This window comes from Oncorhynchus mykiss, chromosome 3, assembly GCF_057628025.1.
Source record: "Oncorhynchus mykiss isolate SJ-2025 chromosome 3, ASM5762802v1, whole genome shotgun sequence".
Lineage (NCBI taxonomy): Eukaryota > Metazoa > Chordata > Actinopteri > Salmoniformes > Salmonidae > Oncorhynchus > Oncorhynchus mykiss.
This window is the reverse complement of record NC_143024.1, coordinates 70,830,322-70,853,739: the sequence shown is the minus strand read 5'-3', so window position 1 is coordinate 70,853,739 and position 23,418 is coordinate 70,830,322. Positions and strand designations below refer to the sequence as shown.

Below are 23,418 nucleotides of genomic sequence, written 5' to 3'. Positions count from 1 at the left end.
GTGTGTCTATGACGGCCAATACAGCATAGCGTGGAAAGCTGCTCGTCCAATCAGTATCCAGGATCCAAACAACCAGTTTTATAATATAACTTTAAAGTATGCATTAAGGTGTCGATAATATCATAAAATTGGCAAAAACAAATGTAGACATTAAAAAAATGCATTTCTATAGCTTCCAAAATATTTTTTTTACAACGGTGATGTAGTGCCAAGATGGAGGCACGATGGCTTCAAAACAGCTCCCCCTGTCAGTCATCTAGTGTATATAAATCATTGATTGCACGGGATTCCGCAAGTAGGAGTTCCTAATAGGAGTTCCTAGTAGGAGTTATATAAAGGTCAAATAGAGAGGCGGAGGGAAGGTCTGACTTCTGACTTCTGTATCAGAGGACACCTGACACGTGGGGCTGTAGAAATCAAATTATGCATATGAACATTTAACAGTGTGAAGACTGCATGTATGTGAGGGTTAGTAGGAGTCTGTAGGAGTCTAGAGGAGTCGCTATGCAATTAGACACAATGTGAGTAGGAGGAGGAAAGACACCAGGGGAGTTTGTCTCTGAAAGTTAGTAGGAGAACATACAGTTAGAGGCATTTTTCCAACTAATATGGCAGCTTAATGACTTTACACATTTTGAATATTATGATAACATTGTGCCACCAGTAGTAACACCAATGATGGTAAGACTAATGAGACATTTTAGGTTGTTGAGGATATTTTCTTAAATGGAGGCCAAATATGCTCAAATCAAGGGTATGCTCAAATCAAGGGTTTGCTCAAATCAAGGGTATGCTCAAATCAAGGTTATTAACCCTTTAAAAATAATTGACTAAAGTACTATGATTAAAGATTTTGCTCACAATGTTATTTCCCTTCATTTACATTTAGTAACACCAAGTGACACTTTGGATTTAGACACACCAAATTATCAATGGAATCCTCAAATTGATGACATTCTAAAAGGGTGTGATAAGCTAATCATTGTCTTTAATATAGACACCTCCCCCGATAACAGTTTGCCACTGGAGGGAATGCTCAAGGTCCTTGTATGTCTTCGTAAAGAGTGATTTTCAAGGCGCTAACACCAATGACATATGGTATAACTGAGGGACAGAAATTATGCTAGTAAATAAAATAGGTATTTTGATAGCTTTGTTTGTTTTTAATAATCTATACAATATGATAAATACTTTTGTTCACTTTCTAGCATTCATAATAGATCGATATCTCTAAATCCCCAAAATATGTCACTATTAACTCTACACATCACTACTGGGAACAAGACAGTTTGCTTACCCTACTGTAATGTACTTTGAACAATGCATAAACATTGTATAAAAGGACTTGCATTAAGTTTTATAATTGATAAACAGCTCAATATTAACAAAAACATATATGATGTGTAACTATTTGTCATTATAAAGTGTTTTTATGGTTGCAAAGGCAAGGGACGCAAATGCTACCGCAACTCATGAACAACCCCACTACTTTTGACCAGAGCCCTATGGCCCTTGGTCAGAAGTACTACACTAAATAGGGAATAGGGTGCCATTTTGGATGTTGGCATAGTTAGAGGTATTCTAGGGTTAGAGGCTAGGATAATGGAAGAATGAAGAAAAGTAATCTTGTCCACTCAGCGGATTCCCGTCCATTAAACTAACGATGGAAACTAAATGTGATTTCTTTTGTCTTTGTAATGTCTTTCTGGAGCCAATCGGTCAGGTCTATAGTGAGACTTGTCTCCTTTATTTATCCTGCATTTAAACAACGTGAGTCCTATTGAGCAATACATCTCATTTCAAGGGAGTCCCGACTGAGCCATGAACCTCTGAACCACTAAGAGAGGAGGGGGAGGGAGTCAAGAATTGATTGATTTGTAAATGAAGAGTAAATGAAGAGTAAAGTAACTAGGCTTACCTTGTGATTCAGTGGCCAGGCCCATTGTGATATTCTTAATAAAGGGAGCATAGGGAAAGTCCTCGGGAACCCTGTTAGATATGTCTGTCAGAACCATTGACAACCTGTGGGAGTGGGCGGAAGACAAAAAAACATCATCATCGGCTGCTCCTCTCATTTCTGCAAGTAGTACTGTAAACTACAATTAGTGACATCTTTCATCATGGTTGTTATGCACATGATCCTAACAGACGAGATGATATTATTAGTAGATTATAATATTAAAGTAAATACCAAGTAACTGGAAAATACTGCTTCTGAGATGAAATAATAAGTCATCAAAGCTGAGATCTCTGAATGCTACAGCTGTGAGCACAAGCCATTGTCATGGGACAGACGGGACACTTATTCAGCTACATTAACCATTTATCTCCAAAGCAACAGCAAAACGTAGCCTGGTCCCAGACCTGTTTGTGCTTTATAGCCAACGTCTATGATCATGTTCATGCCAACGACCATAGAAGTTGGCAGGACAGGACAAACAGATATGCAATCAGTCTAAAAACAGAAAACGAACTTGTGTGTCCAGTTGGTCTCGTTCATCATTAGCAGATGTCCAGTGTTCATCTTGGCTGCAGCCAGTACCAGACGAACCACGCTGGCCTCCATGCTAGTGTTTGCCAGGCCCAGGAGACCCTGAACGTTATGGAGAAGCAGCTGGGTGATATCAGCAGTCTGGGCCAGGGGGCCTCGGCCTGACCGTAACACCTGCAACATCTTCTGGATGGCATGTTCCAGGTCTCCTAAATGGTTAACAGACACAAATATATTCATTTCTACAGTGCTAGTTTTAATGTAAGCATTCCTTCAAGGAGGAACAAGTATATATTGGTTAATTTGTTTGAATCAATACATTTAAAATGTTCAGCAAATGTTTTGCTTGATCTTAACTGTAAGTGCTCATCCATGGAGGAGATAATTATAGCTTTCCAGTCCCTGTCACAAGAGGGACCATAACCTTGTATCATAGTTCCCTGGTACAAAAGAAAAATGGAGAAACAATTACCTATGATACTGCCTGCTGTCTGCAGGCTGGGGTATGAAGACAGAGAGACCAGGAGACTCTGAACCGAGCTGGAGATGACAGCCATAGCGCCGGCTATGTCCCCAGTGGTGGTGGTGTAGTTGATAGCCATGGCGGTGATGTGCAAGACATGGAGGGAGACGTTGAAGTAGTGTTCACTGCCATCGGGCATCAGGGGTGCCACAGCCATGGCAGCCTGGTTGAGGGATGCCAACGCGGAGGGTACGTGGACGGCTGATTGAGGCATTGATAAACCTTGCCACAGGCTGGTGGACACCTGGTGATGATGATGATGATGATGTTTTTTAATTGTTCAAAAATCATTGTACAAATAGCAAGCCACAAGCTCAATTGCAAGAACAATTTACAACGTAATGATGCAATATGAAACATTACAAATATGGCTAACATATTTACTGTTGACCCACTTATGTATGCATTCATAAAGCACTTATAACAGCTACAAAAGACATTATAATATCTGTCAAAGGCAGTCACAAACATTACCTGTTGTGACACTCTAAACAGGACCTGGACCGTGGCACCAGCACTGTCCCCCTGGTACCCTGTTGGGGTGTTGGTTAGGTTGAGCATGGTAAGGATAGACATGGTGACCTGCTTGGAGATCCCCAGGAAGGATGGAGGGATCTGGGCCGTGTTGGAGACCCCAGAGAGGGCAGCGAGAAGGACCGACTCCAGAGGGAGAACGTATATCCTCTGGTCCTCAGGCAGAAAGGCCACCAGGGCAAGGAAAGTCTGATTGATCATTGCCTCTTTCTCGTGAGGGCTGCTGAAGTTGTGACTTGCAGCGGAGAGGTTGAACAGGGTATGAGTGGCTAAGGCACTGTTCAGGAAGAGAGGGTGAGTGATGGACTGGATCGGCTTCCTGTCCGGAAGGGTCGTCTCACTATCGGAGGCCAGGAGATGATCCAGTGAGGCAGAGAGCATGCTTGTAGCCTTCATCATGTTCTTCATGTCCCGTGGGTGTGAAACCAGCAGTGCAAAGCCTTTCACCATCTGGCCAGAGGTGTTGAGGTACATCAGGCTGTCCGTGGGTAGGTAAGAGGTGAACACAGCAATGGTCTGGTCTAGAGCCATCATGTACGGAGCCAGACTCATGTAAGCTTCTGGTCTGGACAGAGAGCTGAGGATGTTCTGAATGATGGCATTGATCTGAGATGTAATATCAGAGACCTCTTCAAGGTTATCTGCCAGGATGTCGTTGAAGGCGGTGAGAAACTGAATGGTGATGTTGGATCCATTGTTGGGGTCACTGTAGATGATCCTTGCCACCTCAGCACTCAGCTGCCTAACCATATGCTCCACCCTCTGGGCGACCTGTAGTGGGGGATGCTGGGACAGCACCATGGCCATGTCCACCATCTTGCCCAGGCCTGCTGACAACTTCTGTATCTTGGCCAAGTCCTCCATGATCCAGGCTTCATGGACTATCTCCACGAACAGCTGGCTGTATGCCTGCCACTGTCTGGGGAGGGTGAGGTAGGAGAGGATGCCCAGGGCCACGTCGATGGGGTCGTCCAGAGGGGGGGGGACTGAGGGGCCCCATGTCATGGCTCCGGCCCTGGACATAGACCTAGAGACGTTCCCCATGGGTGGTAGTGATGGTGGTACCATGCCAATGTCCCTAGAGACCCCTTTGAGCACTACAGACAAGTCAGGGTTGCCGAAGAACATATGGGCAGTCTCCATGATGTCTGGCATGGTGGGTGGCATTGCCAGGGCCTGGAACAAGACAGGGTAGTCCAAGTAGAACAGATCAAGGAAGTCATCCATTGGCTCTTTCATTGGCTCCCTCCTCATCAATTCGCGGCGGACCCTCCTGGACACACCCTCATTGTGGTGGGGGAAGGGACTGCTCCGCCCAGTCATCTCGTCTTGTAATTGGCTCAGGTAGTAGTCCAGCGGGGCGAAGAGATCACTGGTCTGAGATACCTAAAAATTCAGAAAAAAAGGCCAGCACCTACTTGAATATGATTTGCAATTGAAGCTTTGTGTTTATTTTATTTAACTTATAATAACATCATATCTTAATTAACCACATGCATGTGTCTGGGATACCTGTCTGAGCATGGTGATGACGTGCTCTGCTAGCTCCATGGACATCTCAGAGATGGGAGGGAAGGGGACACTCATCTGTTTCAAAGTGGATAAGAAGGCCTTCACCACCTCGTACATCCTGGGCAGAGCCTGGGTTACCAGATCCAACCCGGAGGCGGTAGAGGAGCCCCACCAGCCGCTGAACTCAATAGCCTTCTCCAGGATGAGGTTTGTGGCGTTGACAGATAGGAACTGCTCCATGACGCCGTAGACCATAGGCCAGTCTCCCAGCAACTGTACACGGACCAGCTCCCTGATCATATCTTTCAGCAGCTTGTTGATCGACCCTCCGTCTGGCCTGGAGAAGATGTTCTCTGTGAATGGATGAATGGATTTCAATTTATGTCTCGTAACGTTCATGTGACCAATCGTTTATGTGATAATTAGACACAACAGTGCAAAGTTGTACCTGTGAGTATGGCCTGGATGGAGTCCTGGGTGAGATTAGACCCGGTGAGGAGCATCTCTAGGGCTTCCATCAGGAGGTGCTGGGCAGATGTGGCATTCTGCAATAGAATAGAATAGAATAGAATATTGTCCATTTGGTGAAAACTGAAATTCCATTTCTGCCTTTTCCCAACACCCCCAGACAGACACACACAGACACACACACTCTCTCTCTCTATCTCTCTCTCTCTCACACACACACACACACACACAAACGTTGAGAGGCACAGGGGTCAGCATCCACCGGGTGCATGGAGAGCACTTCTGGGTTAAGTGATTGCCTTGATCAATGGCACAAGGGAAGAAGATGGCACATCACCTGGAGGAGCTGGCTGTAGACCATGGTGTAGTTGATAGTCATTTCCATGGCTTGGAGGTAGGGACGCATCCACAGGTCCAGGTCCTCGGTGAAGTTCATGCCTGTCAGGAGGATCTCCATGGCTTCCATGAACACATGCTGGGCGGAGGTGGAGTTCTGAAATAGAATAGAATAGTTTACGCACACACACACACACGCACACACACACATTGAGTGGAGATTGTAAGATACCTGGAGTAGATGGCTATTCTCCAGAGTGTAGTTTAGGGTCATCTCTACAGCCAGGAGGTAGGGTCTCATCCAGGGGTTGTCCATGGCCAGGGCATCCAGCTGATCCAAGGCCATCCTAAGATCCTGAGTACTGGGGAGGACAAGAGACATGGATTAGGACCAATGACTGTAAACTAATCATTTACAACAAGAATATACAGATCTGTATGTTTAAGGTTATGACTGTGAGTGAGGACAATAGGAAGCGGTTTCCAAGTTCGATGGAGAATATGTGTTCGGGAAACAGGCCCTATGTGTTAAAGACATAGATCAATTTAATGCTTTCACAGATATTGTAATTTCATACATGCAGGATAGAAATGTTACTTATGTGTCAGTGAAACTACTCTCCCATTAGTGAAATAGCAGCAAGAGATATGTTGGTGTCAGAAACAAAGAATAGAATAGCATATGGCTAAAGTTGGATAGCCTGTGGTTAAATTGAAACAGAGAATGTATTTACTGCATGCTTTCATGTACTGCAACTGCTACACTTTTCCCCTACATAAAATAATAATGAGTCAGTAATACCATTATTTCTCAATCTGGATTGAATGTAATCATAATTCATCATCATCATCATATTTTTTGGGGGGTACTTATTCATAATTTTGGGATATAATTTAGGCCGTGGTATAAGATTGTTTCTTTCTTTGGGATATTTCCATTACAGTGGTCAGTGATCTACGACTCTCGCCGTCAAACTTGGTCTACATCCCAGATGGCACCCTATTCCCTTCATAGAGCGCTATCACATTGGGCCCTGGTCAAAAGTAGTGCATTATATAGGGAATAGGGTGCCATTTGGGATGCAATTGTGATTGATTCCATGAGATATGTATAATGTGATTCTTATCAGCACTGAGTTCATTATTACAGAAAACGAAATCAATTAAAGAGGAAAAGAGACTCAGATAACTGAATAATAGTTAGACATCACTATCTGCACACACACACACACACACACACACACACACACACACACACAATCTGTGTTCAGGTAAAGAGTCAAACTAAACTAATGCACATTTGATTGTTCCAAATTCTCTTATGTAATTTAGGAAGGAATCTATATTGGTTTGCCTCTGGTTTGTGCGTGTAGGTGATAAAATGACTGTGATTTGTGTCTTTATTGGTTATTTAATTCTCTCTCTAACCCTCTGAGATAAACATTTTATTCTGCCTAATGCTTTTCTCCTCGTCCTTCTCGATGTCTTGTATTTGAGCACTCCCAGGGCCCATATTCACAAAGTGTGTCAGAGAAGAAGGGCCGTTCTAGGATCAGTTTAGCCTTCCAGATCATAATGAATATGATTATATGGACAGAGTGAACCTGATCCTAGCTCAGCACTCCTACTCTGGGAAGCTTTTTGAATACAGTCATAGAAACAGCTTATAAACAGCTTATAAAGCAAACAGGGTGTGTCAATCGGGTATAACTGAGAAAGGCAGAATACACAAAAACACAAAGCAGCACCGGAGATGACTTGCACTCTTCCTCTGACTGTCAAAGTTTACCTTGTGGTGACCCAAAACAACCATTAGTGGCACATAGAATCAAAGTCATGCCAAAGTTGTGCGAAGGTTTGGTCAGGTAAGTATTTGTCACTGTTATACCCTTTTTACACTATTGTTCTGACCCAAACCTGTCCTATACTGATATTTTCATTTCACATTGTCCTTTCCAGCCACTACCATATTGTGGATCCGTAACCAGGCCAATGCAGTACAGCTCAGCTCAGTCATGTGAAAGGGGCATTAGTGTTTTGGTTGTTAACAAATATATAATAATAATATTTAGCAGACACTTTTGGGTGTCCCCAGGGGGAATTGAACCTGCAGAACTTGGGATTGCAAGTGCCATGCTATGCCAATTGAGCCACACAGGACTCACCTCTGGCTCAGTTGTAGTTGGAGAAACTGTGTGTTCCAGTGAGCCTGGTCCTCGGTGGTCATATTTAGTCCCTGTAGCTGGTATAATGTGTTGAACAGCAATGTACCAAGCTGCTCAGTAACTATGGTGCGGTTAACCTGGACCCAGTAGAATGAACGCAGAGCTGCCACCATCATAGCTGCTGTAGTGTCCACTGATACTGTCCCATGCCCCATCCCCATGCCCTGGGAAGAGAACACAACAGAAGACAACAGGCAAAGGAGCTGTGTCAGTAACGTAGCAGCAGAGTTTACTAGGTGCTACCACAGTGCCCTCTAGTGGGGAAGTTTTACAAACTGAAATCCTAGTGATGTGTGATTACTACTACTCACGGTCATGTTTGGATTGGCATAGACATAGTTGGACGCAGCATCGGCCTCCATGACTGGTAGCAGGCTGATGTTACACCACAAACCCAGGCTAGCCTCACTCAGCCCAGCCGCCTCTCTAACTGGCTCCCAGGCTTTCAGGACCTGCCTGCACTCCAAGGTCTTACTCCTATTAGCAGCCTTATGATGGGTGAAAATGAAAAACAGCAATAAGGAGGGACAGTGAATTATGATTTCTACTTAATTGGAAAATGGACTCATTCTTCTCCACAAGCAGTTCCAGTGAAGGGAAGGGCAGAAGATTCACACCGTCATCAGTGATAGTATGGTGACTTCAACATTGTCTCATACATACAATGGGGGATAAAATATCGGCCTTATTTGACTTCTTTCATTCTGGACAGTCATCAGATTCTCTCTAGGGTAAACACACAACAATACAGTATATCATATGAAGGGTAATAGAACAGACGATAAAGTAAGACGGTCAAGTGTGTCAATAAAACGTGTATGGCCTCCATATGTATGTAGAAACACTTCCTTTTATTGTATAAATATGTATGGCATGACTAAGAGTCTGGTCACATGAAAGGTGATCTATTGAGAATGAATCATAAAACTTACTAAAACTAAACTCAATGGTGTAGTTTTTCCTTGTCTCTTTTCCTTGTTGAATCATCCACAACTTGAAAGGAAGTTGGGGAAGCTGTGACCTATTCTCTTTCTATTCATCTTTTATTGTACCTTATTGTCCAAGCTTGGGCGTGGGCTGGAATCTCAGGGGGGAACTTTGTCCTGATCCACATTTACCCTTTTCACACTGTCGTACCAACTCAAACTAAACTGTGCTGGCTCTGATATTTTGTTTAAATTTGTCCTTTTCGGCATGGTTCCAGCATCTATGGTGGATGTGTAACCTGGCCAGCTCAGTACTGCTTAGTTTTGTTTGGCTGGGTTTGGCTAGGTAATGTGAAAAGACCTATTGTGATACATCTCCCTCCTGATTCTTAAGGTTGTGAAACTGTTTTAGACAACTTTTTTAGGCAATATTGACAGGTAGTGTGGCTGACAACGAGATGGGGTATGAGATACTGGGGGCAATCAGTTTTGGCAACGGTCAACTGAACATTACTTTTTTTAACTGAACACAATGATCTTGGGCCACCGTTCAGATAGCAAAGGTGAGTCTTTGCTCATTGTGTTGTCATTAAGAACATCTCTGAACCAGATTTTTTTTAAAGTATATTTGTGACCATTCCTGAGACTGTTCTCTCAGGGACAGATATCTAAACAGACAAACAATAGCCTACCCAAGTCAGGACGAACGTTTAAAACACGAGGAGCCTATTGTCTTTCAACAGCAGCATAGCTTGAGGTATTTAGTTTCCCTTCCACTGAAGCCATCAAACAGGTAAGTTCTTTAACAATTGAACATGAATTCATGAAATTGGCTCATGTTATTTATCGTGAAGAACATGACATTCCTAGTGAGCACTGAGGACATTGTGTTACCAACCACGTAACCTAGTAAATGTCACGAAGAGGGTGAAAACCAGCAGTTGTCAGTAAGGCAGAAAGAAGAAAACAGAGAGAATGCAGCCAGTGCTCTGCCCAAACCTGTATGGCAGCTTCCACAGTGAGCTCGATGGCAGGGACCATTCCCTCAGACACGTCAGCCATGTTGAAATCACTGCCATTCACAGCTTGTACCAACTCTGACATCAGGACAGCCAGTGGCTTCTGGAAACTCAATATGAATGCTGGGAAAGAGAGCGAGTGGGGGGGGGGGCAGAGAAAGAGAGAGAGAAAGAGAGAGAGAGTTTTACAATGGGACACTTATGGGAACATTTGTGAACAACTAAGATAAGTATTTGCATAAATAACTTTCAATGCTAGGTTACAGTTCACTAAATCCCTAGCTTGTGTATCTAATGTACTGTATGTCTAATGTACGGAATTACTAGCAATCTGTGGTACAAAGGAAACAACAGTGCTGTCAAGGGTGTATGGAAAAAAATGTGTATGGAAAGCTGCCTCTCAGTCTCACCTGTCTCAGCCTGCATATTGTTGACCAATGCTCCCATGACTTGGCTCATCACAGAAACAGCAGGGGGAACAGAGTCCCACACCGGGGTGTCCCTGAGGGTCGACAGGAGGGCCCCAATCATCCCCTCCAACCTGACAACACAGGGAAGCACTTGGTTTAGAAACTTTACAACCAACATAATATAGCTAACTTAAAACGATCACTATATACACATAACAGGCGATTATGTTGTGGCCCTCAATACTATAAAATTAAATATAATACTATACTACCCAAACAAACATGATAATGTTCTCCCCACTGACTAAAATATAATACTATACTACCCAAACAAACATGATAATGTTCTCCCCACTGACTAAAATATAATACTATACTACCCAAACAAACATGATAATGTTCTCCCCACTGACTAAAATATAATACTACCAAAACAAACATGATAATGTTCTCCCCACTGACTAAAATATAATACTATATTTTATTTAACTAGGCAAGTCAATTAAGAGCAAATTATTATTCACAATGACAGCCTACCCCAGACAAACCTAGACGACGCTGAGCCAATTGTGTACCACCCTATGGGACTCACAATCACGGCCGGATGTGAAACAGCCTGGATTCAAACCAAGGAATGTAGTGACACCTCTTGCACTGAGATGCAGTGCGCCACTCGGGAACCCAAGCATGCTATACTATACTATCTTACTATAGTTAAAACACCATGGTAATTCTCTTCCCTCTCACTATCTAACCAGATACCACTTTCTTCCTTGTACGGATGACCCCTGACCCCTGAACCTACTTATCCCAGCTGCTTTGGTTAGCCTGCTGAGTGAGGATCTGTATCAGCACAGGGAGTATGTCAGGGAGCATCTCAGGAGAAGGCAGAGGGAAATGCATGATACCCTGCTGCCCAATGATGAGGGGTAGCACAGAGTTTAGGAGACCAGTCATCTGAAAGGATACAAAAATATCACGTTGCTAGTGTTCTCCATTGGACAACTATTAGCAACAGCTCCATTTATTAAGGCATGGTTATTACACGTAATATGTGTCATTGGAAATTGCCTTCATTGTTAGTCTTCTCCAATTATGAAGTATTCAATTGTTCATTGGAAATTAGACAGAAGGAAAGATTGATTAACTGAAATTATTATTGGAATTGTCCACACCATGAGCTACTGTGACTCTTGAATGTCAGTGAGACAGCTCAATCTTTGTATTTTTTAATTTTTTATTTAACCTTCGTTTAACTAGGCAAGTCAGTAACCCATTGAGGAACAACACTGGCACATATTTTAAACTGTAAACTGGACAAACCACAAAATATACAATCTTGATATCTGCATTGGATAGCATTTTGTGCTTTGGCATGTTGTTGACGGCCTGAGGTATATGTCATACAACTGACAAGACTTCATGTATAAAGATGACTTTGCAGAACTGCCACTGTCGTAGAAGGAATTAGATTACAGATTTTTTTTACCTTTATGTAACTAGGCAAGTCAATTAAGAACAAATTCTTATTTTCAATGATGGCCTAGGAACAGTGGGTTAACTACCTTGTTCAGTGAAAGAACAACAGCTCAGGGATTCTCAGGGATTCGAACTTGCAATCTTTTGGTTACTAGCCCAACGCTCTAACCACGAGGCTACCCAGCCAACCCATTTCACTGATAATAAACGCAAAGGTGTAATATATTATGCCTTACCTGACCAGCAATTTCTGCAAGGTTTTCAACAGTCATATCATTACCAATGTTAGCCCATAGACTCATGTTGCTCCAAGGGCCCATGTTGCTACCTGTTGACGATAATAATGTTACAATTATGAAAAATGACAGCATATTGTTAGTTATTAACATAACAACTGTAGCCAACAATCAAACAAATTGATAGCTTCTGTTAGCTAACTTAATTGTTTTCCAAGAAGACACAGATTCTGACAGTGAGACAGATAGATGTACAGTATTTTGCCATGTTGATTTCTGGCCACTGTTAATATACAGATACAGTCATTGTTTTCCTAGAGGACACAAACTCTGACTTTGGCATGTCAATAAACTGTGCTTAAAGTGTCTGGCTGAGATCCTGGTAGGGTTATTTAATAATGAAGTGTATGGTGCCAGCAGTACTATATCACAGGCCATTAGGACAGTAGACGCACTGTCCCAAATTGCCACCTTTCCCTATATAGCGCACTACCCTATGGCCCCTGGTCAAATGTAGCGCACTACTGTATGTAGGGAATAGGGTGCCATTTGGGACATAGTCCTACAGTGATATTGAGGAGCTGTTATAGGCAACTTGCCTTGGCTTTGGCTGGAGTCCAGGATGACATGAGTGATGTTGATGATGATAGAGAGATAGACCTCGGCACTGCTGTCAGGGGCCAGGAGGCCCTGGACCATCTTCAGCTCGTTCACAATGCTGAGAGGAAAGAAAATGTCATTGTTATCGTTATGTTATCGTTTATCGTCATCAGCAGCAGCAAAAGTAGCAGCATCATTGTCATCATCTTCACTGTGAGGGGAGGGAGTAACAAAACAACCCGATGATAATATTTTTTTGTCATCATCAACAGCATCATCCTAAAAAACACTGACGTCTTCTGATTTTCAATGAGCATTTAGAATCAGTAAGGTTACATCCCGAATAGCACCATATTATCTCGGGAACTTCTTTTGACCAGGATCCACGCACAGCACTACTGCCATTTGGGACGCAACCTAAAATGCATTAATATTGACAGTCCACACACAGTACAACTCACATCTCATTCCACTTATCAGGCCCGCCCGGTCTGGAGACTGTCTCAAGGTAGGTGCTAATGAACCTGAACCCTGGCAACAGATACCCAACAGCCTCCTGGGGGACCAACAATCTAACCACACCCTCTGCCCTCCTGACAATCTCCATGGTGATGTTGAGTGACTGGGCGTTGCTCATGTTAGGTCTGAATGCCAGCTGGAGGGCATCCTGAAGAATAATCTGGACCTCTTCACCCAGTAGAATACCCTGGATCTCTGCAGTGCCATTCTGTGGTGTGAGGCCCATGGTGAAGCCACTCAGGACAGAGCTTGCAGCATCCATGAATGCCTGGATGAACTGGTCACTACCCAGACCTCCTTCCTGACTGGCCACCAACAGAACCTGAAAGGATAGGAGAGGAAAGGAGAGGAACGGAGAGGAGAAAATACAATTTAAAAAATAGAAGAAAAGGGAGAAGATAAGAGAAGAAAATAGAAGATACCAGATTTTGTGTTATAAATCCCCAAGTGGAAATGAGTTTGTTTGTCACACTACAGCCATAGGGGCTGTAATCCTAATTTAAAAGTATACATTTTCACTTTGTATCCCAATGACAGTTCAAATTCACCCCATAGTAAAATATTTACAAATACTGTCAAAACTGTAAAATTGCAAAATAAGTCTTCTGACCTCAATGGGACTACCTGTGTAAAATGAAATTACCTGGTTGAGAGCCTGGCTGTTGTGTTGGATGGCTGTGAGGTAGGCCTGTTGCTCTGGGGTGAGGAGAGAGCCAAGAGTCCTGAGAAGTTGCTGGAGGTCCAACCCAGGAGTAGTCACGTTCATCATCCCACCGCTTATGTTCCAATGCAGCATATTGGTCAGGACCTGGGTCACACGGGGCTGTCTCAGCCAATCCTGTGTCAGGTTGAGGTACTCCCTGATCTGGGTTTCGACCTCGCTTAACAAGCTGTGGTTTAGCCAGTTTACGTTCCCGAAAGAGTTCTGCAAAACCTCTTGGTAAGCAATGTTTAACTTTAACAGGTTCAGGTTTTCATTGAGTATCCTGATGACCGATTGGCCAATTTTACTCACATCTGTTCCATTGATGGGGTATTGGATACTCCTCATCAAATACTCAACCTCTTTACTAACAAAGATGGTGAATTCTGTCTGAGACAGTTGGAGAGCCAGCTGCATCTCTGCGATACGGAAGAAAGGGTCAAGGATTTCTGAGAAGGCACTAGTGCTGGTTTCATTCTCTAGCTTCCTCAGGTACCACTGTGCTATCTCCAAATACACTTTCTGTGCGTAATTTGGATCCTGCATAAGTGGATCAGTGGAATTGAGTGAGTAGACTGGAGAATGTCCAGAGGCGGTGAGTTCGATCAAACCCTCAAGCACAGTGAGTTCATTATTGATCAGGGTTTCGGCCTCATTAATCAAGCTGTAGTTTAGCCAATTGTTCCCCATAACCGCTTGGTAAGCAATGTTTAACTTGAACAGGTCCAGGTTACCCTTGAGTATTCTAATGACCGATTGGCCGATTTTACTCACGTCTGTCCCGTTGATAGGGTATTGGATACTTCTCATCAAATACTCAACTTCTTTACTAAAAAAGATAGTAAATTCAGTCTGAGAGAGTTGGAGAGCCAGCTGCATCTCTGCCATATGGAAGAAAGGGTCCAGGAGTTCTGAGAAGGTACTGGTTCTGGTCACATTCTCTAGCTTCCTCAGGTACCACTGTGCTATCTCCAAATACACTTTCTGTGCGTAATTTGGATCCTGCATAAGTGGATCAGTGGAATTGAGTGAGTAGACTGGAGAATGTCCAGATGCGGACAGTTTTATTAAACCCTCAAGGACATGGAGCTCGTTACTGATCAGCTCCACAGACTCCAGGTTGAGATGCTGTAGATTCTCTCTGATGCTGGCTATGGTATCTGTAATAGCCTCAGTTGTTGGTATGAGTGGGGTTGGGCCAGAGCTGGCGGCAAGGCCGATACTCACAGAGTGGTTGACCAGGATGGGGAGGAGGGAGATTAGCGCTGTGCAGTTGGACTGGCATCCTGGAGGTATAGGCAGAGCAAGGATAAAACCAGTGACCTTCTCACTCAGCTCCAGTGCACACTGGGCCAGGCTGATGGGATTGTTGGGCTGGGGCTCCAGGCATTGTTGCACGTTGATGACGCCCATGATGCTAGCCAGGAGAGCTGGTGCGTTGGTTGCGCCGGCCAGGGCAGCCATCTTCTCCAGCTCCCCCAGGGTAAGGTTGGATTGTAGCATAGCTTGCTGGAGAGAGGATACGTTGATGTTGGGAGTCGATGTAATCTGCTGGAGGAAGAAGGCAGTCTGGTCCACGGTCTTGAGGACAGACTCTGGCGTGACGGACTTATTGTTAGACATGTCGGTATCGTGCCAGGCGAAGAGGAGAGTAAGCAGGTTGACAGTCACTTGCATGGACTCCTGGCTTGCTATGCTGGGTTTAGCTTGGCCCCCACTGAACATGTGGTCCCCACTAGCTGCCAGGATCTGGAGCACCTGTAATAATAACAATAATAATACAAATAATAATACATTGGATTTAAAATGCCTTTTTTTTAAATGAAGGACAATGGATAGCAAAACAAATACAAAACCAACCTGTGGGACCACAGCCGTGCAGTCCTGACCTGCCGCTGTACATGACACCAAGCTCTCCATCACAGCCTGAAAGTGGCTGACCATCCCAAGGTACTGCTGTTGGAGCTGTAGAGGTAGTAGGGCCGAGAGTCTCTGTAGTAGGGTCTGTAGGGCAGCCTGATCCCCAGCCTGGCTAAGCTGCTGGACGTACAGGAGCTGAAAGAGGTCCACCACAGCCAAATGGAGGTCTGTCACCTGAGCTGTGGTGAGGTTCCCATCTGGAAGCAAGAGCTGCTCATATCTGCGTAGCTGTAGACTCGAGACCAGCAACTCCTGTAGTTGGATCACGTACCCCAGGAGAATGGGCGTTGAGTCGCCGTTAGGAGCATCCAGCACAGTCTTCAGCCGCTCCATGGCCCGCAGGATGTTGTCTGCTATGCCCGCTGAGCTCTGGTTGGTGAGAGGATTGAGCAGCTGTCTGAGGAAGGCCAGGGAGGTAGAGTTGAAAGAGCCAGAGTAGGTGATCAGAGGATCTCCCATGCTGAGAGACAGAGGCAGGGTCAGGTTTCCCTGAGCTACTGAGAGCCACTGCATCAGCAGAGCCTCCACCCCGGCCAGGTCTGGCATGTTGGCGTTCTCGACAGGGAGCCCGGTAACTAGATGCCGGGTGTCCTTGGCCACCTGAGAAATTTTCATTGACTTTATTACATATTACATATTACATATTTATTACATATTATGATATTTTTGGTTGTTTTAATTATGTTCTGAATCATTAATCATATCTACAGTTTCAAATCTACAAGACATTGATCTTGAATAAATAATACAATTGCAAAATACTATACGGTGTGGTTTCCCGGACACAGATTACATTTAGTCCTGGTCTAAAAATCATGCCCTATAAAGAATCTCCTTTGAAAATGCTTTCTAGTCCAGAACTAGGCTTAATCTCTGTCTAATGTTTTTGGCTACCTTCAGGGCAATGGCCATCACAGATGAAGCATTGGGAGCCTGGAATCCACCTCCCTGGGTCCACAGGGCTTCCAGAGGCTTCAGGCCCAGGGCCTCTAACATCTCCCCCAGGAGAGAGAGGGGCAGCTCGGAGTTGGTGCTAAACTGCTCCAGGGACATGAGGTTGGAGACCAGCGTGATGTCCTTGTTCAGGATGGTGATCAGGTTCTCCAGGAGGGCTGGGATGGAGCCGTCCCCTAGGACTAGGTCAGACCTGAGGAGCTGGGTGACCGGGCCTGTGGCAATGTTTCCATAGACAGCCTGGAGGAAAGACAAGGAGCCCTGGACATGCCTGTTGAAAAGAGAACAAAAATATTTGTTATCTCCTCACTTGGCACCAAACACATGCCTCATAATCAACTAGAAAAGGTACATTTACATCTAATAAACCACTAATCAAAATCAATAACAAATCATTTGTTTTAGTAATAATCTATTAGTCTATATGTTGTAATAATAATCTAGTCATAAAACATATGATCAATTGACAACAACAAAACAGATCAATGAGAGCGCAACACTAAGAAGTAAGTGTGAATCGGATTCATTACAATGTGAGGAACAATTAGACACAATGTGAGCAGGAGAAGGAAAGACAGATAGTCTGTGGCAGAAGTGACATTACAGTAGTTAGATAACACTTTACTTAGAGGCACGGTATGCATCCCAAATGGCACCCTATTCCCTATATAGCGCACTGCTTTTGAAAAGAGCCCAATGGGCCCTGGTCAAAAGTAGTGCACTAAGTAAGGAAAATGGTGCCATTCTGGACATGCCTAAACCATAAACTCCACACCTATGGCCAGGCTCTATCCTTCTCTGCCCTATGAGATGACTTACCTAAGTAATACAGCAGGATTAGCAGAAAACTCCTGCACCAGAGCAGCGGTGGTTGGGATAAACTGCTGCCAGGTAAACCCAGTATTGCAGATATAGGCGTATGTGGTAGAATCAACAGTACCTGTTATGATATATATTATATATTGTTTTAAAACAGATAGAGTTCATGAGTGGAACAGACAGAGCCTGCGTCCAAAATAGCACCCTATATAGTGCATTACTTCTGACCAGGGGGCTCTGGTCAAAAGTAGTGCACTCTATAGCGAATAGGGTTTGGGACAAACAGTGTATCTTGTCATTATGTATCTTTGTCACAGAGCTACTGCTCAGCATTGATGACAACACCAAGACAACCAGGACAATGAGTAGCCATGTTATCGAAATGTACACACGTGCAATGGTGGTCATATTGCCAAAAATGCATGTAGCTTTGAGCATTGGATATGGATACTGGATATTGCTGACTATGAACATTTGCTTATTCCTCATTATAATGAGTAATCACATTGCTAGCTCTCAGCAGCTTCTGTTCCATGGTATGATTGGCACTTAACTGATCAGTTATAACAATAAGTAAATATCATACTGTCTATTTGTGTACTTGTGAGCTAAAACTGACCCTAACCCTCCAGGCGGTCTACTTGTACATCAAGCTGCCTCACCTTACAAAAACAGGCTATGGTCCATACTGGCTTGGACAAGGCATTTAGTACCTTTGGAAAGTATTCAGACCCCTTGACTTTATCCACATTTTGTTACTTTACAGCCTTATTTTAAAATATAATCATTTTTCCCCCCCTATCAACATACACACAATACCCCATAATGGCAAAGCGAAAAACAGATTTTTTGACATTTTTGCTAATTTATATATATATATTTTTTTTTTAATACCTAAGTATTCAGACCATTTGCTTTGAGACTTGACATTGAGCTCAGGGGAATCGTGCTTCTGTTGATCATCCTTGAGATGTTTCTACAACTTGATTGATCCGCCTGTAGTAAATTCAATTGATTGGATCTGGAGAAGAGAGTTCCTCTGTGGAGATGGGAGAAACCTCCAGAAGGACAACCATCTCTGCAGCACTCCACCAATCAGGTCTTTATGGTAGAGTAGCTAGATGAAAGCCACTCCTCAGTAAAAGGCACATGACAGCCCGCTTGGAGTTTGCCAAAAGGCCCCTAAAGACATTCAGACTATGAGAAACAAGATTCTCTGGCCTGATGAAACCCAGATTGAACTCTTTGGCCTGAATGCCAAGTGACACGTCTGGAGGAAACCTGGCACCATCCCTACGGTGAAGCATGGTGGTGGCAGCATCATGCTGTGGGGATGTTTTTCAGCAGCAGGGACTAGGAGACTAGTCAGGATTGAATGAAAGATTAACAGAGAAAAGTACAGAGAGAACCTTGATGAAAACCTGCTCCAGAGCGCTCAGGACCTCAGACTGGGGCGAAGGTTCACCTTCCAACAGGACAACGACTCTAAACACACAACCCAAGACAATGCAGGAGTGGCTTTGGTTCAAGTCTCTGAATGTCCTTGAGTAGCACATCCAGAGCCCGGACTTGAACCCGATCGAACATCTCTGGAGAGACCTGAAAATAGCTGTGCAGCAACGTTCCATATCCAACCTGACAGATCTTGACAGGATCTGCAGAGAAGAATGGGAGAATCTCCCCAAATACAGGTGTGCCAAGCTTGTAGCGTCATACCCAAGAAGACACAAGGCTGTAATCACTGCCAAAGGTGCTTCAACAAAGTACTGAGTAAAGGGTCTGATTAATTAAGTAAATGTTATTTTCAGTTTTTATTGTTAATACATTTGCAAAATTTCAAAAAACAGTTTTTGCTTTGTCATTATGGGGTACTGTGTGTAGATAGATGAGGGGGAAAAAACGATTTATTCAATTTTAGAATAAGGCTGTAAAGTAATAAAATGTGGAAAAAGTCAAGGGGTCTGAATACTTTCCAAATGCACTGTACGTACCTTACCTTATGTGTGCATGTGTTCTTTATGTGTTTGTTGTATTGGTGTATGCATGCCTGACTCACAATTTGGTGAAGCGGTGACATTGGGCTGGTAGTTCATTATCCAGTAGGCGATGTGGAAGTATGACTCCATAGACGGCCACATTGAGCTGTTCTGGAGGTGAGAGCCCACAGTGATGAATGCCCCCAAACCCCTGAAAGACATAGAGAAATGGATGTTCAGTTTATACATGACAACCAACTCATAACATATACACACTTACATATCCCACTAACATATTGGATAGCAATACCTCATCTCAGCTAGGGCTGACATTTTGTCAACCGGTTATTGTTATGCAAAACACCCTGCTGGTCACAAGGTAATTGACCGTTAATTAACATAAAGGTGTTTAGCATCTCCAGGCCTCCACACATACAAGCAGGTGATGTGCCTTTGGAACATCTACATTTAAAAAGGTCTATTAAATATATTATTTATTTTAGTCAGGTCTAAAGAAACATTATGATGTGAAGAAAATGTATTTCAGATAAACAGAATATGAGTTGGCCTTTTATTGTATATTATCTGGCTATGCTCCATGCCGTAGGCTGTAGGCTTGTTCATTTAGCAGACAATATATGTTTAAAAGTCCCGTGCCATTATTTTATATTATATGACTTTATAGTAAGAAGGATATAATTAAATATAGCTGAATAAAATAGAAAGGATTTTTTACCAGTCTGGAGGGAGTGCACATATGAAATGGCTATGCTGAGCGTAAACGTGATCATTTGAAACAGGTCCTATAAAATAGATTTAGATTTATTTGGAAAATGTTGTTGTGATTGATAAACCTTAGAATGTCTTAAAAATCAAAACATATATGGGCTGCATGACGAAACTATAGGCTATTGATGATTTGAGAAAGTTGCAAAAAAAAGCTTGCGCTATGTTCATTGCCTCAAGATGCACAGCTGTTCTCTCATCAAGTGATCATATTTTCACCCATCAGATTATTCTCAATTTAATCTCGTCTTCACAAATATGTCAAATTAATTTTGATTTAGAACGGCCCATTATCAAATGGGCAGGAACAGGGGGTGGGTAAAAAGACAGGGAATGGAGGCCGCAAGCTTCCCACCGTCCGTTTTTCAATGATCCCTGGTAGCCTACTTCGGTTTTATAGCAGAGCTGTGCTTAATATGAGCAGCTGGAAAAGAAATACAAGAACACTTATTTCACTTCATGCATCAACCACTGTTTGAGGTGCATGCTATTGCTGCGCAACAGTTAATATTTCGCCCACACTCTGCATGCCGTGGGCTCCCCAACCCTGTTTCTGGAGCTACCCAGTGCTTAATTTGGGAAACCAAGTGAAATCTGTTTGGGAACATCAATAGTAACACGTTTTCACAACGAAATACAGCTTCTCTGAATGTTCCAGAAAGGAATAAAGGAAAGAGAAGGAGGTGGAAACACTTGGTGGTGAGATATTCTGTATAGCTAAAGGTAATGTTCCACCCGATTAACCCTATTACTAGGCTATTCAAAATCAAATACAAATGCACTATAATTGTAGGCTACCTGTAAGCTCCCCTACACAATCAATGAACCAACAGCAACGCCTAGGGCTATTCATTCTCTCCCAGACTCATGAATAGAAATTTGGAGCATAAGCTAACCAGTCCATTCAGTATGCATAATAATACAGTACACGCTCAAAGGTGATTAGGCCTACTCCAATTTGTTTAATTTTGGAGTATAGGCTAGACCAATGATGTAGCAAGGACATCTTAAATCAGTTTTATTTGATGTTGTTCTGCCATGCATGATAAGCGGTAGGCTATGTATTGTACAATTTAGTTTTTAGGGCTCATTCTAATATGCATATGGGTGCTTTGAATTCATCATCACCTTAGAAAGTGGTATCCATTTTGTTGTGTTAAGGCTTTGAAACAACATACACATCAACCATGTTTTCCACTCAGTTTCAACTTGTTGTTGAATTTCTTCCTTCAAACTGATCATCACAGTGAGGTGAGATTTAAAAGCTCATACTGTTTTGATGGTAAGTGTTGGATGTGATTTTTGATCGCATTTGCATTGACATCAGTGTGGTTAGAGGGACAATAGAGCCCTGAGTACCAGGTTGTTAGGGCCTGATGGTCGTTAGCAAGTTGGGAACTACCAGAGTATGTCCAGAGCGCATAAAAGGACTCAACGGTCAAGTGGAATCTCACTTTACATCAATGCTATATTCAGTATCATTTCTGCATGTTGTATTTGCTAACGCATATTGATAGACTCAATATTTTCATGATGTCGGCTCGCCTACAGTACCAGTCAAAAGTTTGGACACACCTACTCATTCAAGGGTTTTTCTTTATTTGTACTATTTTCTACATTGTCGAATAACAGTGACGATATCACAACTATTAAATAACACATATGGCATCATGTAGTAACCAAAAAATATATATTTTAGATTTAATATTCTTCAAAGTAGCCACTCTTTGCCTTGATGACAGCTTTGCACACTTTTGGCATTCTCTTAATCTCAAATATAAAATATATTTGGTTACTACACGATTCTGTATGTATTATTTTATAGTTGTGATGTCGTCACTATTATTCTACAATGTAGAAAATAGTAAACATAAATAAAAACCCTTGAATGAGTAGGTGAGTCCAAACTTTTGACTGGTATGGTACATACTGACAACTCCGCTTGTGGATGCAAGGATATTGTATACTCATTTATACACAAACCTTGATTATATTATCTCAAGACAGCATGGTCATCCTGTGGTTACTAAAGGTACACTGACCATGACAAATGAAAAAGAAAGAGTATACACTCATCTCTACTTGGTCGATTTATTTGACCAACGTTTCGGCCAAAGGGCCTTCATTAGTGTGTGTACACACACTAACCTTGTCATGAGAATCTGTGTCCAGTCCACTGCAGTGATGTTCTCAGGGACCCAGCCCACCAGGTAGGCAGCATCCAACAGATTACTGAAGTTCCTCAAGGCCACTTCACCGCTGACAAAGGAGCCAGCCAGTGCATGCCACTCAGTGAGGATCATGGGAACGGTGACATTGGCGTTGGTAGTGCCCTGTACTATGTTCATAAGCTGAGTCGCCTTGGATATAGAAGGAAATTACAAAATGATCAAAGAAAGTTGAATATGTTTTAGGATATAACATAACAACAATTGCTGGCTTATACTAAAACGTCTTAATATCCCAAAAAATGTACGTAAAGTAAGTTCTCAAAATTACAGAAAATGGTTTCTGGAAAAAAATCTATAGAAGGAAAATCCATAGGCTCATATGACACATTTTCTGTTTACTGTTTACTACCAATGGTATTCTCACTAGACCATTCATCAATGTTTCTAATGTTTCTAATGTAAATGACCTACATGGTCTAAACCAGTATTGGGTCTGAGGGAGGTGTGTGTTGTTTGTATTCTGCTTTTGTGATAACCTTTTAATCTTCAGTTATTTTATCAGAACCTCATTTTCTAGGGGTGACCTAGCCAATAAGACACAACCTGTGAGAGCTGTCCAGGTACACATGACTTACCTTGTCAACCACGGGCATCCACTCAGCCAGCAGAGCGTCTGGGAGATGAGAGTTGTTCCCTGGGCAGAAGAGGGCGTTCCACAGGCTGGGGTCCATGGAGCTCAGAGAGGAGAGCCAGGACCACTGGCCCAGCAGATCTTCACACCTTACTGGTCCCTGAGATATTAGGACCTATT

General features: G+C 43.0%; 1 protein-coding gene across 1 annotated transcript in view; it reads right to left on the bottom strand.

The window, feature by feature from the left end:
• Positions 1-23,418, bottom strand: part of abca12 (ATP binding cassette subfamily A member 12) — a 97,176-nt gene that overhangs the window by 53,119 nt on the left and 20,639 nt on the right. The window contains exons 15-37 of the mRNA XM_090230062.1: positions 23,243-23,413; positions 22,585-22,796; positions 19,731-19,861; positions 17,675-17,795; positions 16,796-17,126; positions 15,842-16,501; positions 13,922-15,739; positions 13,221-13,600; positions 12,755-12,877; positions 12,160-12,247; positions 11,250-11,401; positions 10,445-10,575; positions 10,015-10,157; positions 8,401-8,577; positions 8,030-8,253; positions 6,097-6,226; positions 5,866-6,021; positions 5,509-5,605; positions 5,061-5,413; positions 3,489-4,934; positions 2,964-3,258; positions 2,475-2,700; positions 1,919-2,022 (exon numbers count right to left, since the gene is read on the bottom strand). Coding sequence (XP_090086188.1) covers positions 1,919-2,022; positions 2,475-2,700; positions 2,964-3,258; positions 3,489-4,934; positions 5,061-5,413; positions 5,509-5,605; positions 5,866-6,021; positions 6,097-6,226; positions 8,030-8,253; positions 8,401-8,577; positions 10,015-10,157; positions 10,445-10,575; positions 11,250-11,401; positions 12,160-12,247; positions 12,755-12,877; positions 13,221-13,600; positions 13,922-15,739; positions 15,842-16,501; positions 16,796-17,126; positions 17,675-17,795; positions 19,731-19,861; positions 22,585-22,796; positions 23,243-23,413 — 7,669 coding nt within the window. The remainder of the gene's footprint in view (positions 1-1,918; positions 2,023-2,474; positions 2,701-2,963; positions 3,259-3,488; positions 4,935-5,060; positions 5,414-5,508; positions 5,606-5,865; positions 6,022-6,096; positions 6,227-8,029; positions 8,254-8,400; positions 8,578-10,014; positions 10,158-10,444; positions 10,576-11,249; positions 11,402-12,159; positions 12,248-12,754; positions 12,878-13,220; positions 13,601-13,921; positions 15,740-15,841; positions 16,502-16,795; positions 17,127-17,674; positions 17,796-19,730; positions 19,862-22,584; positions 22,797-23,242; positions 23,414-23,418) is intronic.